This window comes from Pristis pectinata, chromosome 12, assembly GCF_009764475.1.
Source record: "Pristis pectinata isolate sPriPec2 chromosome 12, sPriPec2.1.pri, whole genome shotgun sequence".
Classification (NCBI taxonomy): domain Eukaryota; kingdom Metazoa; phylum Chordata; class Chondrichthyes; order Rhinopristiformes; family Pristidae; genus Pristis; species Pristis pectinata.
In genome coordinates, this window is record NC_067416.1 from 56,802,988 (window position 1) to 56,828,899 (window position 25,912).

Genomic DNA, 25,912 nt, shown 5'->3' on the forward strand with positions numbered 1-25,912 from the left:
TCACTGCATCACGTGACAGAAGGTGAACGGATTGCACCATGGTCTTTCCGAGTCTAACTGTCACAATGTACTCCAAGCAAGCTCCCACATAGCAAATCGGATCTGGTCAGATCTTCCGTGTTTAGCTGCTCGTTGCATGATAAATATTGGCTGAGAACTCCGAGGAGAACTCTCATATCCCTCTTCCAGTTGTGTCAGGGTTTGACTGAGATCTACTTGATAAGCCCTTGCTTAAACCCTCATCTCAATGACAGCACCTCAAATGGTGGATCTGACCTCTGGAGTGTTGGTCTTGATTATCGGTGCAAGGCCCTGGAGAGAAATTCGAACCCACAACCTCTGACCAAGAGGTGACATTGCGAACCACTGAGCCACACATGACATCTGTGTCAAACAAGGGGGATCACTGTCCTCGGTCAGCTTGCTGCTGCTCACCAGGTCCGCACGTGTGAGGCTGAATAAAAGAAATGTCTCAGTGTTGGGAACTGTTCTAATCCAGTGGCACAGTTAAACCTTTGTCTCTCAGGACTGTCAGACAGTGACAGAGGCTGGACAGTCTGGGTCTGTATTCCTTGGAGTTTAGAAAAATGAGGGATGTCTTTACTCAAACATACAAGATCGTAAAGGGGCATGAGAGGGTAGATGTTGAGATGTTTTCACCAGTGAGAGAGTCACAAACAAGGACACATAGTTACAAAGTCAGGGGCCGGTCATTTGAAACTGAGGTGTGGAGAAATTTCTTCCCTCAGAGGGGGTGAATCTCTGCAATTCTCAGCCTCAGAGAATGGTGGAGGCCAGATCATTCCATATATTTAAGGTGGAGAAAGATAAACATTTGAATTCAGGGCTTTGGAGAAGAGGCACAGAAGAGAAGTTGAGGCCAGCACAGATCAGCCATGATCATACTGAATGGCAGGGCAGGTTTGAGCTACCTGGTGATCTGCTCCTGCTCCCATTTTCTTTTGTTCTTGTCAGACGAGTGGAGACAGAGACGGAGAGAATTGCAAACGGAGACAAAAGATGAAATGGGAAAGAAACAGACAGAGAGAGAAATAGTGTGTGAATGGATCAAACAGGGAAGGCAGTAGGACAAACTGAGAGGCTAAAGCAGGGAGAGACAGAGACAGAGGGAGGCCTTCTAATGATTTACTGGCCTCAGTGCTCCTCCACTGGGACCTCAGCCCTCACTGTATCTCCAGAATGTCACTGATACTCGGTGCAGAGTGCAGAATGCTGTTACGTGGTTCACAATCTAAACAGGGTTGTGACGAACATTCGGCTGAAATCCTAATGCGCTGTTTGTGCTCAAGTGACTGCAGCTGCGACACCAGTTCTGATCCAGTTCACTGAAGGTCCAACACAAGCAGCTTTATTGTTGGGTCAGAGATTAGATGTTATATCTGGAGGGGTGATTGAGGACACACTTTCCTCCAGCTTTCCACTTAACATCTCTCCTTGGCATTGATCACGTGGAATATCCAGAGGACTATATCAGCCAGCCTTTATATTGGTGAGTTCCATTGGAGCAAGCATTGTGGAATGTGACTGGAGAGCACACACAAAATTTGTCCAGTCCCAATGAGAGGTTAAATGTATGTCAGTGTCACCAATCAAAGAAAATATGAAACGGTCAGGGTTGTGAGTGTTCCACAATGCCGGTGTGTTTTGGGAGACTTTAAATGAGTACCTTGGGACATGAGGTGTGGTAGGTGATGCAGACTCAGGAGAAATAGGTGGCTTTGGATCTACGGTGGCCAACACCTTCCACCAGTGGGTGTCCCCACACCGTGCCTGGATCTGCTGTAGACTAATGTACAGAGATGATTTGCAATCATTCGTCGACAACTCCATTATCACTGTGTCGTCTGACAGTCAGGGTGACAGAAGGTGAACGGATTGGACCTCGGTCTTTCCGAGTCCACCTGTCACAATGTACTTGAAGTAACTCCCACTAAGCCAACCAGAAATGGCCACATCTTGTGTGTTCAGCTAGATTGGGAATTGGCAGAATGACAGGAGACAGACAGAAGAGATGATGGGTGGGTACTGAATCCAGCAGGATGTGATGATGAACAGTATCCTGCAACGATCTTTGTTGACATTATAACTATTAACTGACCTTATTATCGACATAGATCATGGGATGCAAAGCTATTTCTCTGAGCTTCCAGCAACAGTAAAGCAGGTGCCATTGTAAGAAGTGTGGCAGGAAGGTTTAAAGTGTCAGGGTGGCAATAGATGAAGTGAACGGGACAACTGCAGCAAAGTGAGATCATTGATGGGGGCAGGTCCGAGGGGCCAGGAGGTCTCCTCCAGCTCCTGTTGTCTTCTGCATAAAACAAAACGCTGGAGGAACTCAGCAGGTCAGGCGTCATCGGTGGAGGGCACTGGACAGTCGATTTTTCAGGTCAAGACCCATCACCTGGACCGAAAGGTGGAGGGGATGTAGCCAGTATAAAGAGGTGAGGGGAAGGGGGGCAGCAAGAGCTGGCAAGTGATAGGGGGATCCAGGTGATGAGGGCTGATCAGCAAATGGAGGAGGAAGAGTGGAAATAGCGACAGAGGCTTGGAGGTGAGAGGTGGAGGTGACAAAGGGCTGTTGATGATGGAATCTGATGGGAAAGGAAGGTGGGACATGGAACAAAATGAGGGAGGTGGGGAGGGCAGGTGGGAACAGTAGGGGGAGTGTGTGGGTGATGGGCAGATGGATTGGGTGGAGAGGGGAAAGGAGCAGGGTGATGGGGGCTGGGGGTGTGATGGGTGCAGGAGGAGGGAGAGAAGGGACAGGGGACGAGCAGGTTGCATGGAATTAGAGACGTCAGTGTTTGATGTTCAATACTGAAATCTCCAATTTCAGGTAACCTGATCCTCCTCTGTCCCTTTTCCCTCTCCTCCTGATCTCCCCAGTTCCTGCTAAACCCATCCCAGCCACCCCATCATCCTGTTTCTTCCCCCTCCTCCACCCCTCATCTGCCCATCACCCACACACTCCCCCTACTGTTCCCACCTGCCCTCCCCACCTCCCTCATTTTGTTCCATGTCCCACCTTCCTTTCCCATCGGATTCCATCATCAACAGCCCTTTGTCACCTCCACCTCTCACCTCCAAGCCTCTGTCGCTATTTCCAATCTTCCTCCTCCATTTGCCGATCAGCCCTCATCACCTGGATCTACCTTTCACTTGCCAGCTCTTGCTGCCCCCCTTCCCCTCACCTCGATCTCCCCTCTATCAGACCAGATGAAGGGCTCGACCCCACCCACCGACTGTCCATTACCCTCCACAGATGCTGCCTGACCTGCTGAGTTCCTCCAGCATCTTGATCTTGCTTCAGATTCCAGCCTCTGCAGTCTCTTGTGTCCCTATTTTCCTGTGTTCTTGTTTTCTTATGACCCGCAGATTAGGGTTTGCATCAGGAGCAAAACCTATAACGGTTCCATTTTCCTGCCTCCCAATCACTGAGTTCAGTCAATGATAGAAATTTGGTATTCTCAAGTTCAGGTCGGTGTTTGGATAAATTCCACCCTAAGGTTTACAAAATTAAACACTGCTTTTGGATTAGCACTGCAGCACAGGGCTGAACTCTTGGCAATCTTCAACATCAGGGCACTGCTGACTGAACCCAAATTCACAAATCATTGCCCAAACTCTGATCAAACTTTACCAATCTATGACTGCAGAATGTTGCTGTGCTCTGTTTCCCCAGTATGTTTGAAAGACATTGGCCACAAATTTGTTCAGATGTCAGTGGAAAGAAATAGAGAACACTGTAAGTTTATTGAAGAAAGGGACCTGTCAACAGGCCCTCAGCTCAACCTGTAGCCGAAGCAGTTCACTCCTGTTACCTTTGTACGATTCAGTCTTAAAACGAAGACAGGCACCCTCTCCACACAAGTCTTGGAGAGTGAGATCAGTCAATGTGGACCAGAGTGAATGTGTGTGTGGATGGTGCACAGAACATGCAGTGAGCTGAGGGGTATCTGAAGTGACGATGGTGCTTTACAAGGCAGGTGACAGTGTAAAATACATGTGATAATTGATCAAACCTTCTGTTCCTCATCCAACGATGGCATGTGCTATGAGGAGAGGTTGGATAACTTGGTTGTTCTCTCTGGAGCGGCGGAGGCTGAGGGGAGATCAGAGGATTATGAGAGACATAGAGAGAGTAGACAGCCAGTATCTTCTCCCCAGGGTTGAAATGTCTAATACCAGAGGGCATGTATTTAAGGTGATAGGGGGTCAGTTCAAAGGAGATGTGCAGGGCAAGGTTTTCACACAGAGAGTGGTGGGGGCCTGGAATGCGCTGCCTGGGGTGGTGGTGGAGGCAGATTTCAATAGGGGCATTCAAGAAGCTCTCAGATAGGCACATGAATGTGAGGGAAGTGATAGGATATGGACATTGTGTAGGCAGAAGGGATTAGTTTAGTTGGACATTTTATTACAAATGTAATTGCTTTGGCACAACATTGTGGGCTGAAGGGCCTGTTCCTGTACTGTACTGTTCTATGCTCCATGATTCAGGTTTGAAAGTTGGGGGAAAATGCCTCTCTGCAGAAGTAATTGCAACCTTGAGAAAATGGTTGTGACAACCTTCAGATAATATTCTACGTCCTGTGTTTTGCGCGGCCATTGCAAATGACCTTTCCTTGCCTGGTGATCAGCAACAAGTTCCTATCAATTAGTTCCTTCGCAAAAATTAAACACACCGAGTACTTCACTGGAACATTGACAGACAAAGCTGTCAACAAGCCAGGGGACAGGTGCTCACAAACCTGGTCAAAGATATTTGATTCATTCAAAGTGTTTGGACCTCAGTGGCAAGGCCAGCATTACATGCCCATCCCAAAATGTACTTGAGGTCAGGGCTTGCTGGGCCATTTCTGAGAGCAGTCACAAGTGGGTGTGGAGTCACATATGGACCAGAGCAGGGATGGATGGCAGATTTCCTTCTATCAAGGACGTCAGTGATCCAGTTGGTTTGAACAATGTAGTCTTCTTGTTGTCAGTGTTATTGACACTGGATTTATTGCAGAATTGGTTTCACTGAATTTGAATTCTCAGCTGCCTTGTTAGGATGTAAACTCGTGTCTCCAGGCCAGTCGCTGAACCAATATGCTACCTTACCACATGTGATTGTTTCAGGGAGCAGCTTGAAGGAGAACAGAGGGGATTTACCACTGAGGTTTAGTGAGTGACTTCCAGTGCTTGTGACCGACGTTACAGAGAAGGCACAGTCACCGGTCACAGGAGTCCTGTTCACTGAGGGACAACAGCGGGAGGAGTGTAATATTCTCTGAATATTCTTGTTTTGTTGGTGGAAGTTACAAAGATGAAGAGAGGCAGGGTCATGGGAGATTGGAAATTCTGCATCAGGATGTTCAAATGGGAGGAATCCCAGGCTCAGTCTGAACAGAGATGAGATCCCTCAATGATTCAGCAGGCCAAATGTCACAAATGGATCGACAGTCCCACACAGGCACCCAGACAAGAAGAATTCAGGAAATGTTTTCTTTCGTCAGCAACTGCATCTCTGATTACATTTCACAGCTCTGAGATCGCATTTTATTGACAGCACAGCAGCTAAATGTCACACAGCCTTGCAACTATCTTGAAGTACCACTGGTTCCCCACGAAATGAGTTACCTGATGTTTGATTTTACTTTCCCAGTCAAAGGCTGTAAGCAGACAGGAACAACCCACACTTTAAACAATCCTGATTTCATTCCAATGTACAGTTTGTACAGAGTGAGATTCAGTGCAAGTCTATGCTGGTTGTGAAGCCAGCTGACACCAGAGCTTGTCCGCTTTGTAAGTTTTCTATTTCTCATCTGCAGAATTGGCTGCCTTTGTCCAAAATCCCTCCACTGAAGAGATTTGGATCAACAAGACGGCTACTCTGGTGTGCATGGTTGTGGGTGCTGATCTGAGCCAGATCCAAATCTACTGGCAGGTGAGCGAGAGGGAGAAAATTAAAGGAAATGTGACCAAAAAACTGAGAGAGGAAGGGACCCAAGACACAGTGATCAGCCAACTCCAGATCAGTGTGGAGGAGTGGTCCAGTGGGGTGGAGTACGTGTGCTCTGCCCAACAACCTTCTTCATCCTCAGCAGTGTCAGCGCGGACAAAAAGTACCAAAGGTGGGCAAGTGACCAGCGATTAAATGGCCAACGTTAGTTACCTGGGTAAAACTGTTTATATTTCCATTGTTTGCTCGTCTATTCCAGTGGAGACAAGAAGTCCCAAGGTCAGACTGCTGCCTCCACCACATGAAGGGACCGAGAGTAGGAACATGGCCACCCTCGAGTGTGTGGTCTCTGGATTCTACCCGGACCTCATAAACGTCACCTGGGAGAAAGACGGCTCCCTGATCTCCTCCAACACCAGTGCTACACCGACTGCTCTGGAGCAGGGGGGCACTTTCATTGCCAGCCACTTCCTGACTGTGAGTACAGAGGAGTGGAAGAAAGGCTCAATCTTCAGCTGTACAGTGTCTCATCCCCCCTCCAACACCAGTATCAGCCGGGAGGTGAAAAGCATTCAAGGTACGGTGCTGGGATTCACTCCAATTTTGACATCCTGTGCAAACTAGGGCCAAGCAAGTTCAACACTGAATGACAGTTGTGGCATTGTTGTGCTTGTTTGAGTGAATTAATCACCCAGAGGCTCAGACTAGGAAACAATTATATTGACTTAGGTGCTTTCACAACTTCAGGTTCTTCCAAAACACCTGAATGACCAGGTCACAGAGGAGGCCAACACTAAAACTTCGTGGTGACAGAATGGATCAGTTCACTGTTTGGGCATCTGTGCAGCATGTCACATAGGCAACATGTCTGAGAGTGCAGCAGTCCCTCAGGAGGAGCATCAGGAATGTTGGCTTGACTCTAAAATTCTGCTTGTCAGAAGAAATGTCAGAGATTGCGAGAGGCAGGATCATGGGAGATTTGAAGTCAGCACCAGGATGTTCAAACTGGAGGAATCCCAGGCTCAGTCCGATCAGAGATGAGAGACCTCAATGATCCAGCAGGCCCAATGTCACAAATGGATAGACAGTCCCACACAGGCACCCAGACCAGAAGAATTCAGGTAATGTTTTCTTTGGTCAGAAACTGCATCTCTCATTGCATTTCACTGCTCTGAGATCGCAATTTGTTGACAACACAGCAGCTAAATGTCGCACAGCCTTGCAACTATCTTGAAGTCCCACGAAATAAGTTACCTGATGTTTGATTTTGCTTTCCCAGTCAAAGGTTGTAAGCAGAGAGGAACAACCCACCCTTTAAACAACCCTGATTTCATTCCAATGTTCAATTTGTACAGAGTGAGATTCAGTGCAAGTCTATGCTGAAGTTGTGAAGCCAGTTGACACCAGAGCTTGTCCGCTTTGTAAGTTTTCTATTTCTCATCTGCAGAATTGTCTGTCTTTATCCAAAATCCCTCCACTGAAGAGATTTGGATCAACAAGACAGCTACTCTGGTGTGCATGGTTGTGGGTGCTGATCTGAGCCAGGTACAAATCTACTGGCAGGTGAGCGAGAGGGAGAAAATTAAAGGAAATGTGACCAAAAAACTGAGAGAGGAAGGGACCCAAGACACAGTGATCAGCCAACTCCAGACCAGTGTGGAGGAGTGGTCCAGTGGGGTGGAGTACGTGTGCTCTGCCCAACAACCTTCTTCATCCTCAGCAGTGTCAGCGCGGACAAAAAGTACCAAAGGTGGGCAAGAGACCAGCGATTAAATGGCCAACGTTAGTTACCCGGGTAAAACTGTTTGACATTTCCATTGTTTGCTCATCTGTTCCAGTGGAGACAAAAAGTCCCAAGGTCAGACTGCTGCCTCCACCACATGAAGGGACCAAGAGTAGGAACATGGCCACCCTCGAGTGTGTGGTCTCTGGATTCTACCCAGACCACATAAGCGTCACCTGGGAGAAAGACGGCTCCCTGATCTCCTCCAACACCCGTGCTACACCGACTGCTCTGGAGCAGGGGGGCACTTTCAGTGCCAGCCACTTCCTAACTGTGAGTACAGAGGAGTGGAAGAAAGGCTCAGTCTTCAGCTGTACAGTGTCTCATCCCCCCTCAAACACCAGTGTCAGCCAGGAGGTGAAAAGCATTCAAGGTACGGTGCTGGGATTCACTCCAATGTTGACATCTTGTGCAAACTGGGGCCAAGCAAGTTCTTCAGTGAAAGACAGGTGTGGCATTGTTGTGCTCGTGTGAGTGAATTAATCACCCAGAGGCTCAGACTAGGAAACAATTATATTGATTTAGGTGCTTTCACAACTTCAGGTTCTTCTGAAACACCTGAATAACCAGGTCACAGAGGAGGCAACAATAAAACTTCGTGGTGACAGGATGGATCAGTTCACTGTTTGGGCATCTGTGCAGCATTTCAGACAAACAGCATGTCTGGGGGTGCAGCACTCCCTCAGTAGGAGCATCAGGAATGTTGGCCATGACTCGAAAATTGTGCTTGTCAGAAGAAATGTCAGAGATTGCGAGAGGCAGGTTCATGGGAGATTTGAAAGTCAGCATCAGGATGTTCAAAATGGAGGAATCCCAGGTTCATTCCGATCAGAGATGAGAGACCTCAATGAGCCAGCAGGCCCAATGTCACAAGTGGATCGACAGTCCCACACAGGCACCCAGACCAGAAGAATTCAGGAAATGTTTTCTTTGGTCAGAAACTGCATCTCTCATTGCATTTCACAGCTTTGAGATCGCAATTTGTTAACAACACAGCTGCTAAATGTCGCACAGCTTTCCAATATTCTTGAAGTTCCACGAAATAAGTTACCTGATGTTTGATTTTGCTTTCCCAGTCAATGGTTGTAAGCAGAGAGGAACAACCCACCCTTTAAACAACCCTGATTTCAATCCAATGTTTAGTTTGTCCAGAGTGAGATTCAGTGCAAGTCTATGCTGAAGTTGTGAAGCCAGCTGACACCAGAGCTTGTCCACTTTGTAAGTTTTCTATTTCTCATCTGCAGAATTGGCTGTCTTTATCCAAAATCCCTCCACTGAAGAGATTTGGATCAAAAAGACCGCTCCTCTGGTGTGCATGGTTGTGGGTGCTGATCTGAACCAGGTCCAAATCTACTGGCAGGTGAGTGAGAGGGAGAAAATTAAAGGAAATGTGACCAAAAAACTGAGAGAGGAAGGGACCCAAGACACAGTGATCAGCCAACTCCAGACCAGTGTGGAGGAGTGGTCCAGTGGGGTGGAGTACACGTGCTCTGCCCAACAACCTTCTTCATCCTCAGCAGTGACAGCACGGACAAAAAGTACCAAAGGTGGGCAAGGGACCAGCGATTAAATGGCCAACGTTAGTTACCTGGGTAAAACTGTTTTACATTTCCATTGTTTGCTCGTCTATTCCAGTGGGGACAAAAAGTCCCAAGGTCAGACTGCTGCCTCCACCACACGAAGGGACCCAGAGTAGGAACACGGCCACCCTCGAGTGTGTGGTCTTTGGATTCTACCCGGACCTCATAAACATCACCTGGGAGAAAGACAGCTCCCTGATCTCCTCCAACACCAGTGCTACACCGACTGCTCTGGAGCAGGGGGGCACTTTCAGTGCCAGCCACTACCTGACTGTGAGTACAGAAGAGTGGAAGAAAGGCTCAGTCTTCAGCTGTACAGTGTCTCATCCCCCCTCAAACACCAGTGTCAGCCGGGAGGTGAAAAGCATTCAAGGTACGGTGCTGGGATTCACTCCAATGTTGACATCCTGTGCAAACTAGGGCCAAGCAAGTTCAACACTGGATGAGAGGTGTGGAATTGTTGTGCTTGTGTGAGTGAATTAATAACTCAGAGGCATCGGGTTCTGAAACAATTAGATTTCCTTCACAGCTTCAGGTTCTTCCAAAACATGAACACAAGGTCTGTCCGTCCATTGTTAAAGGCTCTCAGGGCCTCTGTGTACCATCTCAGATTGATGGCATGTGTGAGAGTGCAGCACTCCCTCAGTACAAGCACCAGGAACTGTGACTTCACTCTGTTCCCAAGCTTCTGATGTGACAGTGCGGAATTTTAATTTTAGATTACAAAATAAAAACAGGTTAAAAGTTGTTGTTATCAGTAGAAGTGATAATGAAACTGATAATCACATAAAACCTAACTGGTTCACTGATGTCCTTTTGTGAAGCACACCCACCTTCCAAACTCTTCACTGCCCTCTGATGGACCTGACGATTCATTCAGTGCAGCAGAGCCAGAAATGCCGGCCTTGTCAGTGAGGGAACGATGAATCAATGTTTGGACACCAGCATCTCAGAAACTTGAAGCAAGTCTGCCTGTCAGCAGAACTGGAGGAACAGGATGATGACCACCTTATGTGAGCAGCTTCTCAGTGATTTAGAGCAGTTCAGGGTCACCCGCGAGTTGGACAGAAGTGAAGGAGAGGATGGGTGAAGACTCGGAACTCACGAGGAACACGGATAAAGACATCTTCAGATGACGAAAGGTCCTGGGGCAGATTTGGAGAGTGGGGTTGAGTACTTGTGTATGTACATTTGTTTTCCAACACAGGAGAAGAGGTCCATCAGGAAGTCCCAGGGTAAGTCAGAATGCAGCTTGGTGCAAGCCTGTGAGCAATGGGGTGATGTGTAACCATCTGGTGGCAAGTTATCCAACATTCTGCAGAACTGCTTATGCACCAGGTGTGCTCAATTGACTGCAGCCGTGACACCAGTTCTGATCCAATTTGCAGTGTTTCCTCCTAAAATCTCTCTGTGTCGTTTGTCACACTGAGTGTCTGGAGGCCTATATTCACCAGACTTTATATTTTTTAGATATTCATTCAAGGAATGTGGGCTTCGCAGGCTGAGCCAGCATTTAATTGCCCATTACTAGTTGCCAAGTTCTCACCAACTTTTACTGATGCACCATAGACAGCATCCTATCTGGATGTATCACAGCTTGGTACAGCAACTGCTCTGCCCAGGACCGCAAGAAGTTGAAGAGAGTTGTGGAAACAGCCCAACGCATCATGGACACCAGCCTCCCCTCCTTGGACTCTGTCTTTACCTCTCATTGTCTTGGCAAAGCAGCCAGCATAATCAAAGACCCCACCCACCCGGGACATTCTCTCTTCTCTCTTCCATCAGGTGGAAGATACAGCAGCATGAGAGCACGTACCACCAGGCTCAAGAACAGCTTCTACCCCACTGTGATAAGACTATTGAACAGTTCCTTTATACAATGAGATGGACTATGACCTCACGATCTACCTTGTTGTGACCTTACACCTTATTGCACTGCACTTTCTCTGTAGCTGTGACACTTTACTCTGTACTGTTACTGTTTTTTCCTGTCCTACATCAATGCACTTTGTATTAACTTAGTGTAACTGCGCTGTGTAATGAATTGACCTCTCGGATCGGTTCGTAAGACAAGCTTTTCACTGTACCTCGGTACAAGTGACAATAATAAACCAATACCAATACCTTGACAAGGTGGTAGTGAGCTGCCTTCTTGAACCACTGCAATCCTTGAGGTGTGGGCATCCTTCTGGCTTTCCAGTCGTTTATTACAACTGAATGGCTTATTGGTCCATTTCAGAGGGCAGTTCAGAGTCAACCACGTTGCTGTGTGTCTGGAGTCAGGTGATGGCCAGACCAGGTAAGGATGGCGGATTTCTTCCCCGACAGGAGGAAGATTTCCTCCCCTTCCAACAATCGACAATGGTTTTCATGCTCATCCGTTAATTCCAGAATTGGAATTTGAATTTATCGCCACCCGCCATGGTGGGATTCGAACCCACTTCCCCAGGACTTTTCCCTGGGTATCCAGATTGTTAATCCAGTGATAATATCACTGCGCCACCCTCTCCCCAATGGAGATATCTGAGTTCCATTGGAGCAGGCACTGAGGAATGTAACTGGACACCAGACAGTTGTTGAGTTCCAGCAACCCAGACAGGTGCACAGTTCTCAGCCAGGGAGAGAACCAGTGCTAAAGCAGAGGTGCAGAGTACACCTGTGATGCCACCTCAAATGTTATCTCTTTCTCACTCCGCAATTGTTCTCAGACCTGCTGATCACTTTCCGCAATTTCTCTTTTATTACCAAAAGAGAAAAGCCTTTATTTTCAGATGCAGAGAGGTCACCAGTGATATAAAAGTTGCTGAGTTTGGTGTAAGAGCAGAATATTCAAGGTAAACATCAGATGAATAAAAGAGTCTATTCCCAGTAGATTCGTGCTCAAGGCTACACTCCCTACCAGATGAGATGGAGATGTGTCGGCTCACTGGGTTCTCTGCAGCAGACATTTCAATGGACAGGGTGGCCAACAACACCACTGGCCAACCACCAATTGATGGTTGAACCTATAACAGTGTGGTTTACCTCACCATGGCATCATCCTCACTTAAACAATCAAAATTAAGTCCTATATCATCAACTGAGAATGAAAATATATTCCATGGTCAAATCCATATCAAATATCATTGACCAACATTTCTGAGATCCTGCATTCCCGTTAAAACCTGTCTGTGTCGGGTCTGATCCTGTTTGAAATCTGTGTGGGCTCCATTAGAAGTTAAATGTGTGTACGTGTCAGTGTAACCAATGAAAGTTCAATAAAGAAGATGCGGAAAGGTTTCGGCTGTCAGTGTTCCTTGTCGGTATGTTTGGGCAGACAGTAAATGAGTGACTTGCACAGGGGGTGGGAGGTGTTGCCTGTTTGGGGGGGACAGGTGACCTTGGATCGATTCCGGCCTGTCTCTCACTGTATACATTTATAAATATTTATGTATGTACAGTGTGTGTGTTATAGTCTCCACTGTCCAAAGGATAGAACATTCCTGATCAACCTGATAGGTCAACGGTTTAAAATATTCAAAGTTAGTGGACAGGGAAAAGTATTTTGATCAACTTTGTGAAAGTATTTGGTGATGTCCTTCTGAAAGTGGAGAGATACAGAAAGAAGGGGCAATGGGTGGGCAGTTGTCTTCATGTTATTGGGGTGTTGTTCACCTTCATGAAACATCTGCAGGAAACTAACAGTCTGACTCTCTCTATTGTTTCAGAATCCTGCACAGACTTGACAGGAGAGGAGGGGAAGGAAGAACTGGGAGACTTGGATGGAGATGACAATGTGCTGGCAGTTGCTGCCTTTGCCATTCTGTTCGTTATCAGTTTCCTCTACAGCACCTTCGTCACCGTCGTCAAGGTAACCAAATGACCAACAACAGGGATATCCCATGAAGCCCACACTTCCACCTTCCATTTCTCACTACATTGTGTCCTCGGACTCTGGGATCCCAACTACAGCACAATCAACAGACGATGCAGTCTGGGGCCCTGGGACTTTGAACCTTTCCTCTTTACTCCTGTCCTCTGGGCCTTGATACAGCAAAAGGTGACAGAATGTGACTGGGTATCTGGGGCAAGGAAATCAAACAAGAGTTGTATTTAGTGAACAACAGGGGACTCAGGACCCAAAACAGGAGCCCAACTGCAGGATCTCTCTGAGGCCACAAGTGGTATCCACACTGTCTTTTAGGGGTGACCTCAGAGGATAATGACAGACCACCTGTCCATGGGGGTCCATCTCCCAGAACGAGGACAGACTGCATGTTATTTGGTTTCCCTGTCCTTACAGGTTATAGTCTGTGCTGCACCTTGGCACACGCAATATCTTACTCTCCTGTCTATATTTCAGGTTCAGCAGTGACCATCAGATACACGACTCACCCCCCCGTGTGGCCTGCTGATGTTTGGAAATGGAGTCTCCCTCTCGCTCACTCAGCAATCCCAGGCTACTGCACTGGAACTGCTCATTTCAGGAGATAAACCTCCAAATGCACTGGGGATGCTGGAGGGGAAATAGGGGGACAGAGAGGGGTAGGTGGGAGGGAGGGACAGGAGAGGACGTCACAGTGGGAACATGTCAGGGTTTGTGACACTGGAGGGAGGGGGATTCAGGAGGGGGAGAGGAAGGCAGGGGTAATGTTTGGGAATGGGGAGCAGGGGATGGCAGTGTGGTCAGTGAAGGAGGAGAGGGGAGTGAGGATGGGGGTGTTGATATTGTGGAGCATGAAGGTGACCTGGGGAGGGGGGGTGTGAGGAGGGTGGGCTCGGGGTCTTGCTCTGTCGTATTTTGTAAATCAGATGTTGTGGAAATCATTGCCTGTAGCTTATTTTTCAGTTTTCCGCTGGAGTGTACGTCTTGATTTGAAATTAGATGAATTAAAACCAAAGAAAAGGAGGAAATGAAATGATTGTTGATCAGACTGAGGGAAGCCATTCAGCCCATCTTAGTTCTCTCACCACTGCAGCAACCTCACCTGCCTCAAAATCCAACAAGAGGGGAATGCATCCCAGGACACATATCGGAGAGATTTCCAGCCTGTAATGTGTGAGTGTAGCCCCACCCTTACTGCTCATGGTCATAAGGGATTCCCACAGTGGGAATACTGGGGCGATGCACCCCGAGAAAGATATTGAGGAAAACATGGAGACTCATTGGAGGAGCTTCTCAGAAGCCTGTTATACATCCCAGAGTCAGATATTGGTGGAATATCATAATATGTTTCATATTGGTGGAATGTTTACAGTCAGCATGGCTTTGTGAACAGCAGGTCGTGCTTCACGAGCCTAATTGAATTTTTTGAGTATGTGACAAAGCTCATTGATGAATGTAGAGCAGTAGATGTGGTGTACATGGATTTTAGCAAGGTGTTTGATAAGGTTCCTTGGGGAAGGCTCATTCAGAAAGTCAGGAGGTGTGGGATCCAGGGAAACCTGACTGTGTGGATTCAGAATTAGCTCACACATAGAAGACTGAGGGTGATGGTAGATGGAGCGTATTCTGCCTGGAGGTCAGTGACCAGTGGTGTTCCGCAGGGATCTGTTCTGGGACCCTTGCTCTTCGTGATTTTTTTTTAAGTGACTTGGATGAGGATGTGGAAGGGTGGGTTTGTAAGTTTGCTGATGATACAAAGGTTCATGGTGCTGTGGATGGTGTAGAAGGTTGCTGTAGATTACAACGGGACATGGATATGATGCAGACCTGGACTGAGAAGTGGCAGATGGAGTTCAACCCAGAAAAGTGTGAAGTGATCCACTTTGGAAGATCGAATTTGAAGGCAGAATACAAGGTTCATGGCAGGACTCTTAGCAGTGTGGAGGAACAGAGGGATCTTGGGATCCACGTCCATTGATCCCTCAAGCTTGCCGTGCAGGTCAATAGGGTGGTTAAGAAGGCATATGGTGTGTGGCCTTCATTAGTCGGGGTACTGAGTTCAAGAGCCACGAGGTAATGTTGCAGCTCTATAGAACTCTGGTTAGATCACACTTGGAGCATTGTGTTCAGTTCTGGTCGCCTCAGTAGCAGAAGGATGTGGAAGCTTTAGAAAGGGTGCAGAGGAGATTTTTCCAGGCTGCTGCATGATTTGGACAGTTTGTCTTATGAGCATAGGTTGAGTGAGCTGGGGCTTTTCTTTTTGGAGAGAAGGAGGATGAGAGGTGAATTGACAGAGGTGTACAAGATGATAAGAGGTATAGATCGAGTGGACAGTCAGACATTTTCCCATGGCGAAAATGGCTAATACATGGGGGCATAATTGTAAGGTGATTGGAGAAGGGTATAAGGGGGATGTCAGAGGTAATTTTATTACACACAGAGAGTGGTGGGTGCGTGGAACACACTGCCAGCAGAGGTTGTGGGGCAGATACATTAGGGACTTTATTAGGCTCTTAGATAGCCACATGACTGATAGAAAAATGGAGGACTATGTGGGAGGGAAGGGTTAGATAGGTATTAGAGCAGGATTGTATGTCGGCACAATATCATGGGCTGAAGGGCCTGTACTGTGCTGTACTGTTCGATGTTCCAATGAGTGTCTCAATCCTATATTTAAAGCTATTATCCTGCTCGCCACACTCCACATCCCATAAAGATGTGGGGAAGGGAACTTCTCCACTGCACTCACAGTCTCACTTCAATGTCTCAGCTGAAAGGAGGCAACTCTCTCCCTCACTTCTACAATGAACAGTCAGCCTGAAGTTTTGTTCTCAGGTCACTTGAGAGGGACTTAGCTCAACAGAATCAGTGCCCTGGAAACAGAATTCACTGCGGGGACCAAAGTTAACCTCTTTGGTCTTCCCAGTATTTAGATAAAGGAAACTCTGTGCATCCTGCAGGGTCCCAAATCAGAGGCAATGGAGGGGTTGATACAAGTGCAGGTGACACAGAGCTGGATGTGGACCATGAACATGTTTTAATGTGATGTCAGCAACAGAGAACATCATGAAAAAATATGCCAGTGCAGGAAAATACACCAGACACTGGGGTAAAACACACCAAGAGTAGAATACATGGACAGGTACTGGGTTAATGCAAACCAAGAATAGAATAGGATACAAAAGGTATTTGGGTGAGACACACCAGCACCTGATATGAGCAGAGTAAGTCCAAGGGGCAGACAATGGGGGAAGGCACCCAGGACCAGACATTGGGGGAATACACCCCAGGAATGAACATTGGGGAAAACTCTGAAGGTCCAGACAGTGGTAAATACCCCCAGAACGAGATGTTGTGGTTAATTCTCAACCTCATGCATGAGGGAACACTACAGAGCTCAGGAATACATGATCGGTCTTGGGGAAGGTTCTGATTCCCATGCATGAGAAGCAAGTTATACGAGAAACTCAGTTATTTAGGAGAACCCCAGGATCAGATTCCCAAACCCACCTCTGAGGGAATGCCCCAAGTTCAGACACTTGGGAAAATATACCTGGATCAGATTTGAGAGACTGCACCCAAAATCACACAGTGGGTGAGATTCCCAGTGCCCATAACCCGGAATGCAGAGCAGGTAGTGAGGAACATGGCCCTGGTTCAGATACTGGGGGAATATATCATAGGAACCAGTGATGGGTGAATATGACTTGGGACCAGATCTTGGGGAGATTACCTGTCCCATGTACAAGCAGGCCTGACCAGTACAATTTTTTGCAGAGTGATTCCCAATGCCATATCTGAGGGAATTCTACCCACATCCAGTTGTACAAAGGAAACAACTTGTCAATGGAGTTTAGTTGGAAACAAGTCAATACAATATCATGACATAACAATCAAAAAATAACATATTGTGTATCAGTCATGAAGCATTGTAACATTGAATTCATTACATTGCAATTTAGTTAAAACTTACACCCAATCCTGTGGGATCCATCTATAAAAACAATCTAGTGGTGGATCAGTCATAACACAACATGACAGTGGGTGACATTTAGTTATTCATTCATGGGATGTGGATCAGACCAGCATTTCTTTCCCATCCCCAACTGCTCTTGAACCAGGTGGATTACTGGGCCATTTCACAGTGCAGTTAAGGATCAGCTACATTACTGTGGGCCTGGACTCACGTACAGGCAAGACCAGGTAAAGTCACCAGATTTCCTTCCCTCTGTCAGTCATGTGTTTGGACACCAACTACTGACACAGGCCTTTAATTCCACAGACTTCATGAACTGACCTTAAACTCCCCAGCTGCCGTGCTGCTGTGATTTGAACTCACATATCCAGATCATGAACCCAGCTTCTCACTTCCATCCAGCAACTTAAACATTGTCCCAGTGTATCCCTACTGAATCATGAGACAGGGAGGCCAACAACACAGTCCAGTGTTTATATACAGCAAAGAATACCCATCCCACTCACATTGTCTGCCATTCAATCTCCTTCCTTGTGCTCCATCTTTCTCTCTCCTGCTCCATACACTCAGCTTCCTTCTGATTCCTCTGCCTTCCACTTCATTACACACTTCTCCCTTCTGTCCCATTATTCCTTTCCTTTCTCCTGCTTGATAACACATCTCTCCCCTATGGACTCTCTCTCTCTCTCTCTCTCTCTCACGACACGACAACTTCCTTCCACATTTCACAGCAGCGTGGTGACAGCAGCCAACAAACAACGTGTGTCAATCAGCAACCAGTCTCCCTCCCACCCTCCTGTTTCAGCCATCTTCAAACCCAGGATGTACAATAAATGAGGACCTTACCTTGCCACTGGCCTCTGCTCCTCTCCAGAAATGTCGGCTTCCCACACTGGCCTGCCATCTCCTTCTTTCCCTCCGTGAGAAAGTGCCGCCAGTCCTCCAGTATATTTTACACACTTCACTGCTCACAGATAACGGCTTTGACTTCTGCTTCCTGTTTGTGTCTCTGCTTCTCTCCTCTCAGCCAATGGCTCAGACAGTCTGTTTGTACAAAGTGCAGCCAGCTGGTCAGAGGCAGCTTCAGACCCTGTGCCCTGTAGGGTGGGAGGGAGAAAGGAGGCAGCAAATTGAAGGGTTTGAAAAGTCTGGAAAGGAGGTTGGAGAAGGTGGAAGGAGAGAGAGAGGACAGGTAGGGAGAAAAGCAAGGAAGGGCATTTGAGGGGAGGGGAAAGGGGAGGGGAAGGAGGGAGGGAGCACGGAGTGAGAGGGAGAGAAGGGGAAAGGAAGGAGTGTTGCAGGATGAGTCTCTGCCACCCCAAAGGCCAAGGTACCGACCCAATATCTGAATCCGGGCCACACTCCTCACCACCTGCTCGGCACTCATTTGTTATGGGCACTGGGAACCTCCCCCCGTATGTGAGCATGTGTCTCTAAAACCTGATCCAGGTATACAAAGACTGAAGCAGGGGCATTCCCTCCGAGATGGGACTGAGAATTGTCCCATAGAACCAGAGAACAGTACAGCACAATACAGGCCCTTTGGCCCACCGTGCTGTGCCTCCCTTCAAACCACACCTAATCCTATCTAACCCCTTCCTCCCACATATCCCTCTATCTTGAATTTCTCCATATGCTTATCTAACAATATCTTGAACTTGACCAATGTATCAGCCTCCACCACCACCCCAGGCAGCGCATTCCATGCACCAACCACAGAGATGCAGCTGGTCAGGACACTCTCAATGGGACCCCTATAGAATGTGGTGAGGGTGGGGGAGGGCAGGTTTGCTCTCTTCAGCCGCCGTAGGAAGTGGAGATGCTGCTGTGCCTTCTTGGCGAGGGAGGAGGTGTTGGTTGACGAGGACAAGTCGTCTGCGATATGTATTCCCAAGAACTTATAGCAGCTGACTCTCTGTACAACGGTGCCATTGATGCACAGGGGTGAGTGGTCAGCCTGGGCCTTTCTAAAATCCACAATCATCTCCCTTGTTTTGTCTATGTTCAAGGAGAGACTGTTGACTGAGCACCAGTCCACCAGCCTCGCCACCTCCTCTGTCAGCTGTTTCATCGTTCCTGCTGATGAGGCCCACCACTGTTGTATCATCAGCAAACTTGATGATATGGTTGGAGCTTGAGTTGGCAAAGCAGTCAAGTTTCAGGTAAGAAGGGAACCTGAGAGGCAACTTTTCCACCCAGAGAGTTGTCAACATATGGAACGAGCTGCCAGAGGAAGTGCTTGAGGCAGGTACAAGAACACCCTTCAAAAGGCACTTGGACAGGTACATGGGTTGGAAAGGTTGAGAGGGATATTGGCCAAACACGGGCAAATGGGATTTGCTGAGCTGGGAACCTTGGTCGGCATGGACCAGTAGGGCCAAAGGTCCTGTTTCCGTGTTCTATAACTCTGTGAGAGGTGTTGCAGTCAAACCAGGGTAAGTCTTTCACAGTGACCAGCAGGGCCCTGGGGAGTGTTCATCTTCCGCCCGGGTCGGCTACAAAATGGTAGCACCAACATGGAATTCTCCAACTTGCAGGAACTGCTCCCCCTCTGTCCCTTTTCACTCTCCTCCTGATCTACCTGCTCCCCATCACCATGTCTCTTTCCCCTCTTCCACCCTCTCCGTCTGCCCATCACCCACACACCGGTTCCCCTCCCTCACTGCTCCCCTCTGCCCTCCCCACCTCCCTCTCTCTATTCCATACTCCTCCCATCACCTCCCAGCTTCTGGCACTTTTACCACTCTTCCCTCCCCCATTTACTCATCACCCCCCTCACCTGGATCCACCCATCACCTGACAGCTCTTGCCCCACCCCTTCCCCCACCTCCTTCTCCTGTCCATCTCCCCTCTATCTTTCAGTCCAATGAAGGGCCTCGACGCAAAACATCGACTCTCCATTTCCACTCAAGATGGAGCTTATTCCCGGTGCAGTGGCGTTTGGGTAAGGGAAGCCTCCATTCATTCCCATTGGCAGAAGATTATAACTTGCATTAATTATCTTTTTTAAAATCACAACCAGTGACTGTCAGGTGTTAAATTCACTCCCACGAGTTCCCTGACGTGTCTGATCCGCATGTGGAGTGGAAAGAATAATTTCAACAGGAATCCCCAAAAAATGTAACCCTCCGGCACAGATGCAAACCTGCAGCGCTTTTTGTTACCATAGAACCATAGAACATGACAGCACAGAAAACAGGCCATTCAGTCCTTCTAGTCTGTGCCAACACGGTATTCCGCTAGTCCCATTTACCTGCACCCAGTCCATAACCCTCCAGACCTCTCCTGTCCATGTATCTGTCCAATTTATTCTTAAAGCTTAAGAGTGAGCCCGTATTCACTACATCAGATGGCAGTCTTTGAGTGAAGAAGTTCCCCCTAATGTTCCCCCTAAACTTTTCCCCTTTCACCCTAAAGCCATGTCCTCTCGTACTTATCTCTCCTAATCTAGGTGGAAAGAGCCTGCTCGCATTAACTCTGTCTATACCCCTCATAATTTTGTAAACCTCTAACAAATCTCCCCTCATTCTTCTGCGCTCCAAGGAATAAAGTCCTAACCTGTTCAGTCTTTCCCTGTAACTCAACTCCTGAAGACCCAGCAACATTCAAGTAAATCTCCTCTGCACTCTTTCAATCTTACTGATATCCTTCCCATCGTTAGGTGACCTGAATTGCACACAATACTCCACATCTGGCCTCACCAATGTCGTATACAACCTCACCATAACATCCCAACTCCTATACTGAATACTTTGATTTATGAATGCCAGGATGCCAAAAGCTTTTTTTACAACCCTGTCTACCTGCGATGCCACTTTCTGGGAATTATGTATCTGAACTCCCAGATCCCTTTGTTCCTCTGCACTCCACCACTTACTGTCTATGTCCTACCTTGATTTGTCCTTCCAAAATGCAACACCTCACACTTGTCTGCATTCAATTCCATCTGCCATTTTCTGGCCCATTTTTCCATTTGGTCCAGATCCCTCTGCAAGCTTTGAAAGCCTTCCTCGTTGTCCACAACACCTCCAATCTTAGTGTCATCAGCAAACTTGCTGATCCAATTTACCACATTATCATCTAGATCATTGATCTGGACATCAAACAACAATGGCCCCAGCACAGATCCCTGAGGCACACCACTAGTCACAGGCCTCCAGTCTGAGAAACAATCATCCACCACCACTCTGTCTTCTCCCACACAACCAATTTCAAATCCAGTTTACAACCTTTCCATGGATACCTAGTGCCTGAACCTTATGAACTAACCTCCCATGTGGGACCTTGTCAAAGGCCTTACTAAAGTCCATGTAGACAACATCCACAGCCTTTCCTTCATCTACTTTCTTGGTAACCTCCTCAAAAAACTCTACAAGATTCGTTAAACACGATCTACCATGCACAAAGCCACACTGACTATCCCTAATCAGCCCTTGGCTATCCAAATACTTGTATATCCAATCTCTCAGAACACCTTCCAATAATTTACCCACTACTGATGTCAGGCTCACCGGCCTGTAATTACCTAGTTTACTTCTAGATCCTTTTTTAAACAACAGAACTACGAGCTACCCTCCAGTCCTCCGGCACCACACCCGTGGCTAAGGACATTTTAAATATATATGCCAGGGCCCCTGCAATTTTTACACTAGTCTCTCTTAATGTCTGAGGAAATATCTTATCAGGCCCGGGGGATTTATCCACGTTTATTCATTGTAAAGCAGCAAGCACCTCCTCCTCTTTATCTCGATATGTTCCATGACACTATTGTCTGTTTCCCTTCCTTCCATATCCACTATGCCAGTTTCCTGAGTAAATACTGATGCAAAAAAACTGTTTAAGATCTCCCCCATCTCCTGAGGCTCCACACATACACGACCATTCTGATCTTCTAGGGGACCAATTTTGTCCCTTACTATCCTTTTACTCTTCATATACTTGGAGAAAAACTTCGAGTTTACCTTCACATTATCTGCCAAAGCAACCTCATGTCTTCTTTTTGCCTTCCTGATTTCCTTTTTTAGTATTTTCTTACTTTTTCTATTCTCTTCAAGTACCTCATTTGTTCCTAATTGCCTATACCTGCTATACACCTCTCTCTTTTTCTTAACCAGATCACCAATATGCTTGTTAACTTTGCCTTTAATCCTGGCAGAAACATGCAAACTCTGCACTCTCAAAGTGAAGTTTAAATGATGTTTTCTGTGTTTAAACATAAAACCTCTCTCCTTTCCTATTTTGCAACTTTGATCAAACATCCACTTTTATCTTGTGAGCCGACTGTGCCTTTCTGTGACATTCTCTTGCCGTTCAACCCTGCCATGACTGGAATATCGTGACCAATGGTAGGTCAAGCTGCATGACGGCATTGTCCTCCAACCAATGGTGGCAAGCAGGAGGGGTGCGATGGTGCGGATCTCCAACCAATAGGGGCAGGCGGACTGCGTGTTCCTCCAACCAGTGACAGCAGGTGTTGGTTCATTGTGTCTGCCAGCCCTTTTCTCTGGTGGTTCCCCTTCTCCCCCTGCCTTCTACTGAGAGCCGGTGGTGAAAGAAGCCTTTGCATGTTTGACATCCCTGAACTCTAGGAAGTGCCACATTGCTGCATGAAGGACAATTTCCATTCCAGGTGCATTTTACTTTCCTGCTACAGGGATAAGTTCGTGAATCCAGCAAGTTGCTTTGCTTCAGAATGTTTCAGTCGCAGTGTAATGTTAAATTGTACTGAATGCTGTGCCCAGAGATTGGGATTTGTAAATATTTATTTCATAAAACAGTACAGCACAGGAACAGGCCCTTCGGCCCAACCTGTTGTGTCCAGTTAAGCTCATGACACCACATTCCTTCTGCCTGCAAATGGTCCAAATCCCTCCATTCTCTGCATATTGATATGCCTGTCGAAGATCCTCTTAAACAACTCTGTCGGATCTGCATCCACCACCACCCCTGGCAGTGCATTCCAGGCACCCACCACTCCATGTAAATAAAACTTGCTCCCACCCCCACATTTCCTTTGAACTTTTCCCCTCTCACCTTAAATGCATTCCCGCTGAACATGTCGATGTTGTCAAGTTTAAAACGGTAAAATGTGATTCCACCTGTAGCCAAATGAGCTAAGTGCAGCCTGATCAGCTTCCCAGTGATGTAAATAAAGTAGTTATTACCCTCTGTGCATTTCAGTGTTGTTCTGTGGAGGGCCAGAGGGGAAGGTCCACAGCCGGGAGGGTGGAGGGAGGACGGGAGTCAGCTGCCTTGGAGTGGGGATGGATGACGGGGGACTACAGACACTGAGCCCACTGTGTGCAGATCAAGCTTCAAACTGCCTGAAGATCTGTCCAGTCCAAGCTCAGGAAAATGAAGCTACAGCAGATCTTCATCTTTCCTCGGGAGGTTCAGGCTGGCCTGGGGCAACAGGCTCACAGCCCCTCAGCCCCTCAGTGCAGTGTCCTTCAGAGCAGCGGCCATTCACAGTTTGACAATTCGGGCAGGTCATTTAAGATGACAGACGGGACTCACAGCAAATCACTCGATGGGCTGTCATTCCCGAAAGGCGATGAGGAGACGCTCCGCGGACGCCTCACTGACAAACGAGCCTGTCATCTGTTATCTTTGATCGTTATTTATCTACAGTATTGTGCGTGGTTTTAGTTCCCCCTCCACCCATTCAATGGCATTACCATTACTGAATGCTCCACTGTCAATATCCTGGGTGTTATCATTGACCAGAAACTGAACGGCAGTTGCCATGTACACAATGAGCAAGACACAACAGCAGGTCAGAGGCTCGGAATCTGAGACGAGTAACACCTCCCAACTCCCGAAAGCCTGCCCACCATCTACAGAGTTCAAGTCAGCAGTCTGATCGAGAACTCTCCACAGGCCTGGAAAAGTGCAGCTTCTACAACACTCGAGAAGCTCGACACCATCCAGGCCACAGCAGCCTGCTTGACGGGCACCCCATCCACAACTGTTCACTCACTCCACCACTGATGCACAGCAGCAGCAGTTTGTTCCATCCGCAGGATGCACTGCAGCAACTCACCAGACTCCTTAGACAGCACCTTCCAACCCCTTCCTCTATAACCTGCCCCTCTCCCTCCACTGCCCAGGCCATGCTCCGTGTACAGACTGGGGGAATGGTGCTGGGGCTAGTTGTGGAGGAGCTGCTGTGGGACTGTGGGGAGGTCAGTTCTCGGGATGAACTGGGCTGGTCGTCCCTGAAGTGGGGTCCTGGGGAAGGGAGTCACACACAGAGACAAACCCTCGACGGGACAGGGGAGAATTGGCCTCACTCGTCAGCCAGTGCTGAAGCCCCGATATCCCCGTCAGATACCAAGGACACGTCAAACCCGGGCACTGGAGGGACACAGGAGCCTCACGTGAAGCAAACTTTGTGAAACCTGGTGTTACAGCCTCGTCTGATGGATGGTCTCATAGTCCATACCCCAGTGCACACACGCCGTCTCCCTAAGCCCCTAAAACACTGACCGCTGACCCCGGCCCTCAGCAGCAGCCCCCGGCCCACCTCACCTTGGCTGCTGACCCCTGAACTTTCACAAGACTTGACCTCCTGACTCCGGCCGTGAGGTCAGGACACCAGGTCCCTGAGGGCAGCCCACAGCTCAGGGAAGCGGAGGCGGTAGCCATTCTCCAGGGTCCGCTTGGGGACCACCCACTGCCCCTCCAGCAGCATTATCAAAAGCTCAGCACCTAGCAGCACCAAGACCAGAGCTCCAAGCACGGGGAGGGCGGACAGTAGCCCCAGGACGTCTGCCAGCGCCCCCACGAACTCCCCGTTGGTGCTGTGGCCAGAGGACACCCCGTTCAGGGCCCCGCACACCCAGTCACACTCCAGAGAGTGCAGCAGGATGCCAATCAGGTCATCGACATGGATCCACGGGAACGGCTGTCAACCGGATCCCATGGGACCTCTCAGGCCCAACCATAAGGGCCACAGCATCTGCTTCAGTGCTCCTCTGTCCTACCCCAGGACCACCCCTGGGGGGGGAGAGAGAGGGAGTTAGAGGGAGAATGTACAGACACACCCGGGGGAACAGAGAGAGGGGGGTTAGAGGGGGAATGTACAGACGTATGCGGGGAAACAGAGAGAGGGAGTTAGATGGGCAATGTACAACACACCCGGGGGAACAGAGAGAGGGGGTTAGAGGGGGAATGTACAGACACACCCGGGGGAACAGTGAGAGGGAGTGAGGGGGGAATGTACAGACACACCCCAGAGAACAGCATCTGCTTCATAGATCTATCCAAGGTCATAACATGGTAGATTGTGAAGTCAAGAGTCCACCTTGTTGTACTAGGGGACCGTTCAGATAGATAGATCTATCTAAGGATATCTTTATTGGTCATATGTACATCGAAACACACACTGAAATGCATCTTTTGCATAGAGTGTTCTGGGGCAGCCTGCAAGTGTCGCCACGATTCCAGCGCCAACATCGCATGCCCACAGCTTCTTAACCTCTACTTCTTTGGAACGTGGGTGAAAACGGAGCACCTGGAGGAAACCCACGCAGACACAGGGACAACGTACAAACTCCTCAGAGTCAGCGGGCGAAATTGAAACCTGGTCGCTGGCAGTGTAACCGCGTTGCGCTAACCGCAACACTACCGCGCCTGTGCAGCTTATTGTCTACCGGCACTGCAGTCCTTCTGTACCTGTGACACCTTATTCTGTATTCTGTTGTTGTTTTACCCCGTACTACCTCAATGCACTGTGTAATGAATT

The 25,912-nt window shown here is 48.1% G+C and overlaps 1 gene segment (V, D, J or C); it reads left to right on the forward strand.

Annotated features, from left to right (window-relative positions):
* Positions 1 to 6,286: 6,286 nt before the first annotated feature.
* LOC127576494 (immunoglobulin heavy constant gamma 2-like) lies at positions 6,287 to 24,563 on the forward strand. The segment is given in 7 exon segments: positions 6,287 to 6,539; positions 7,410 to 7,712; positions 7,801 to 8,118; positions 9,381 to 9,598; positions 10,533 to 10,560; positions 13,033 to 13,175; positions 24,276 to 24,563. Coding segments are annotated over 7 exon segments (1,551 nt in total).
* Positions 24,564 to 25,912: the final 1,349 nt, after the last annotated feature.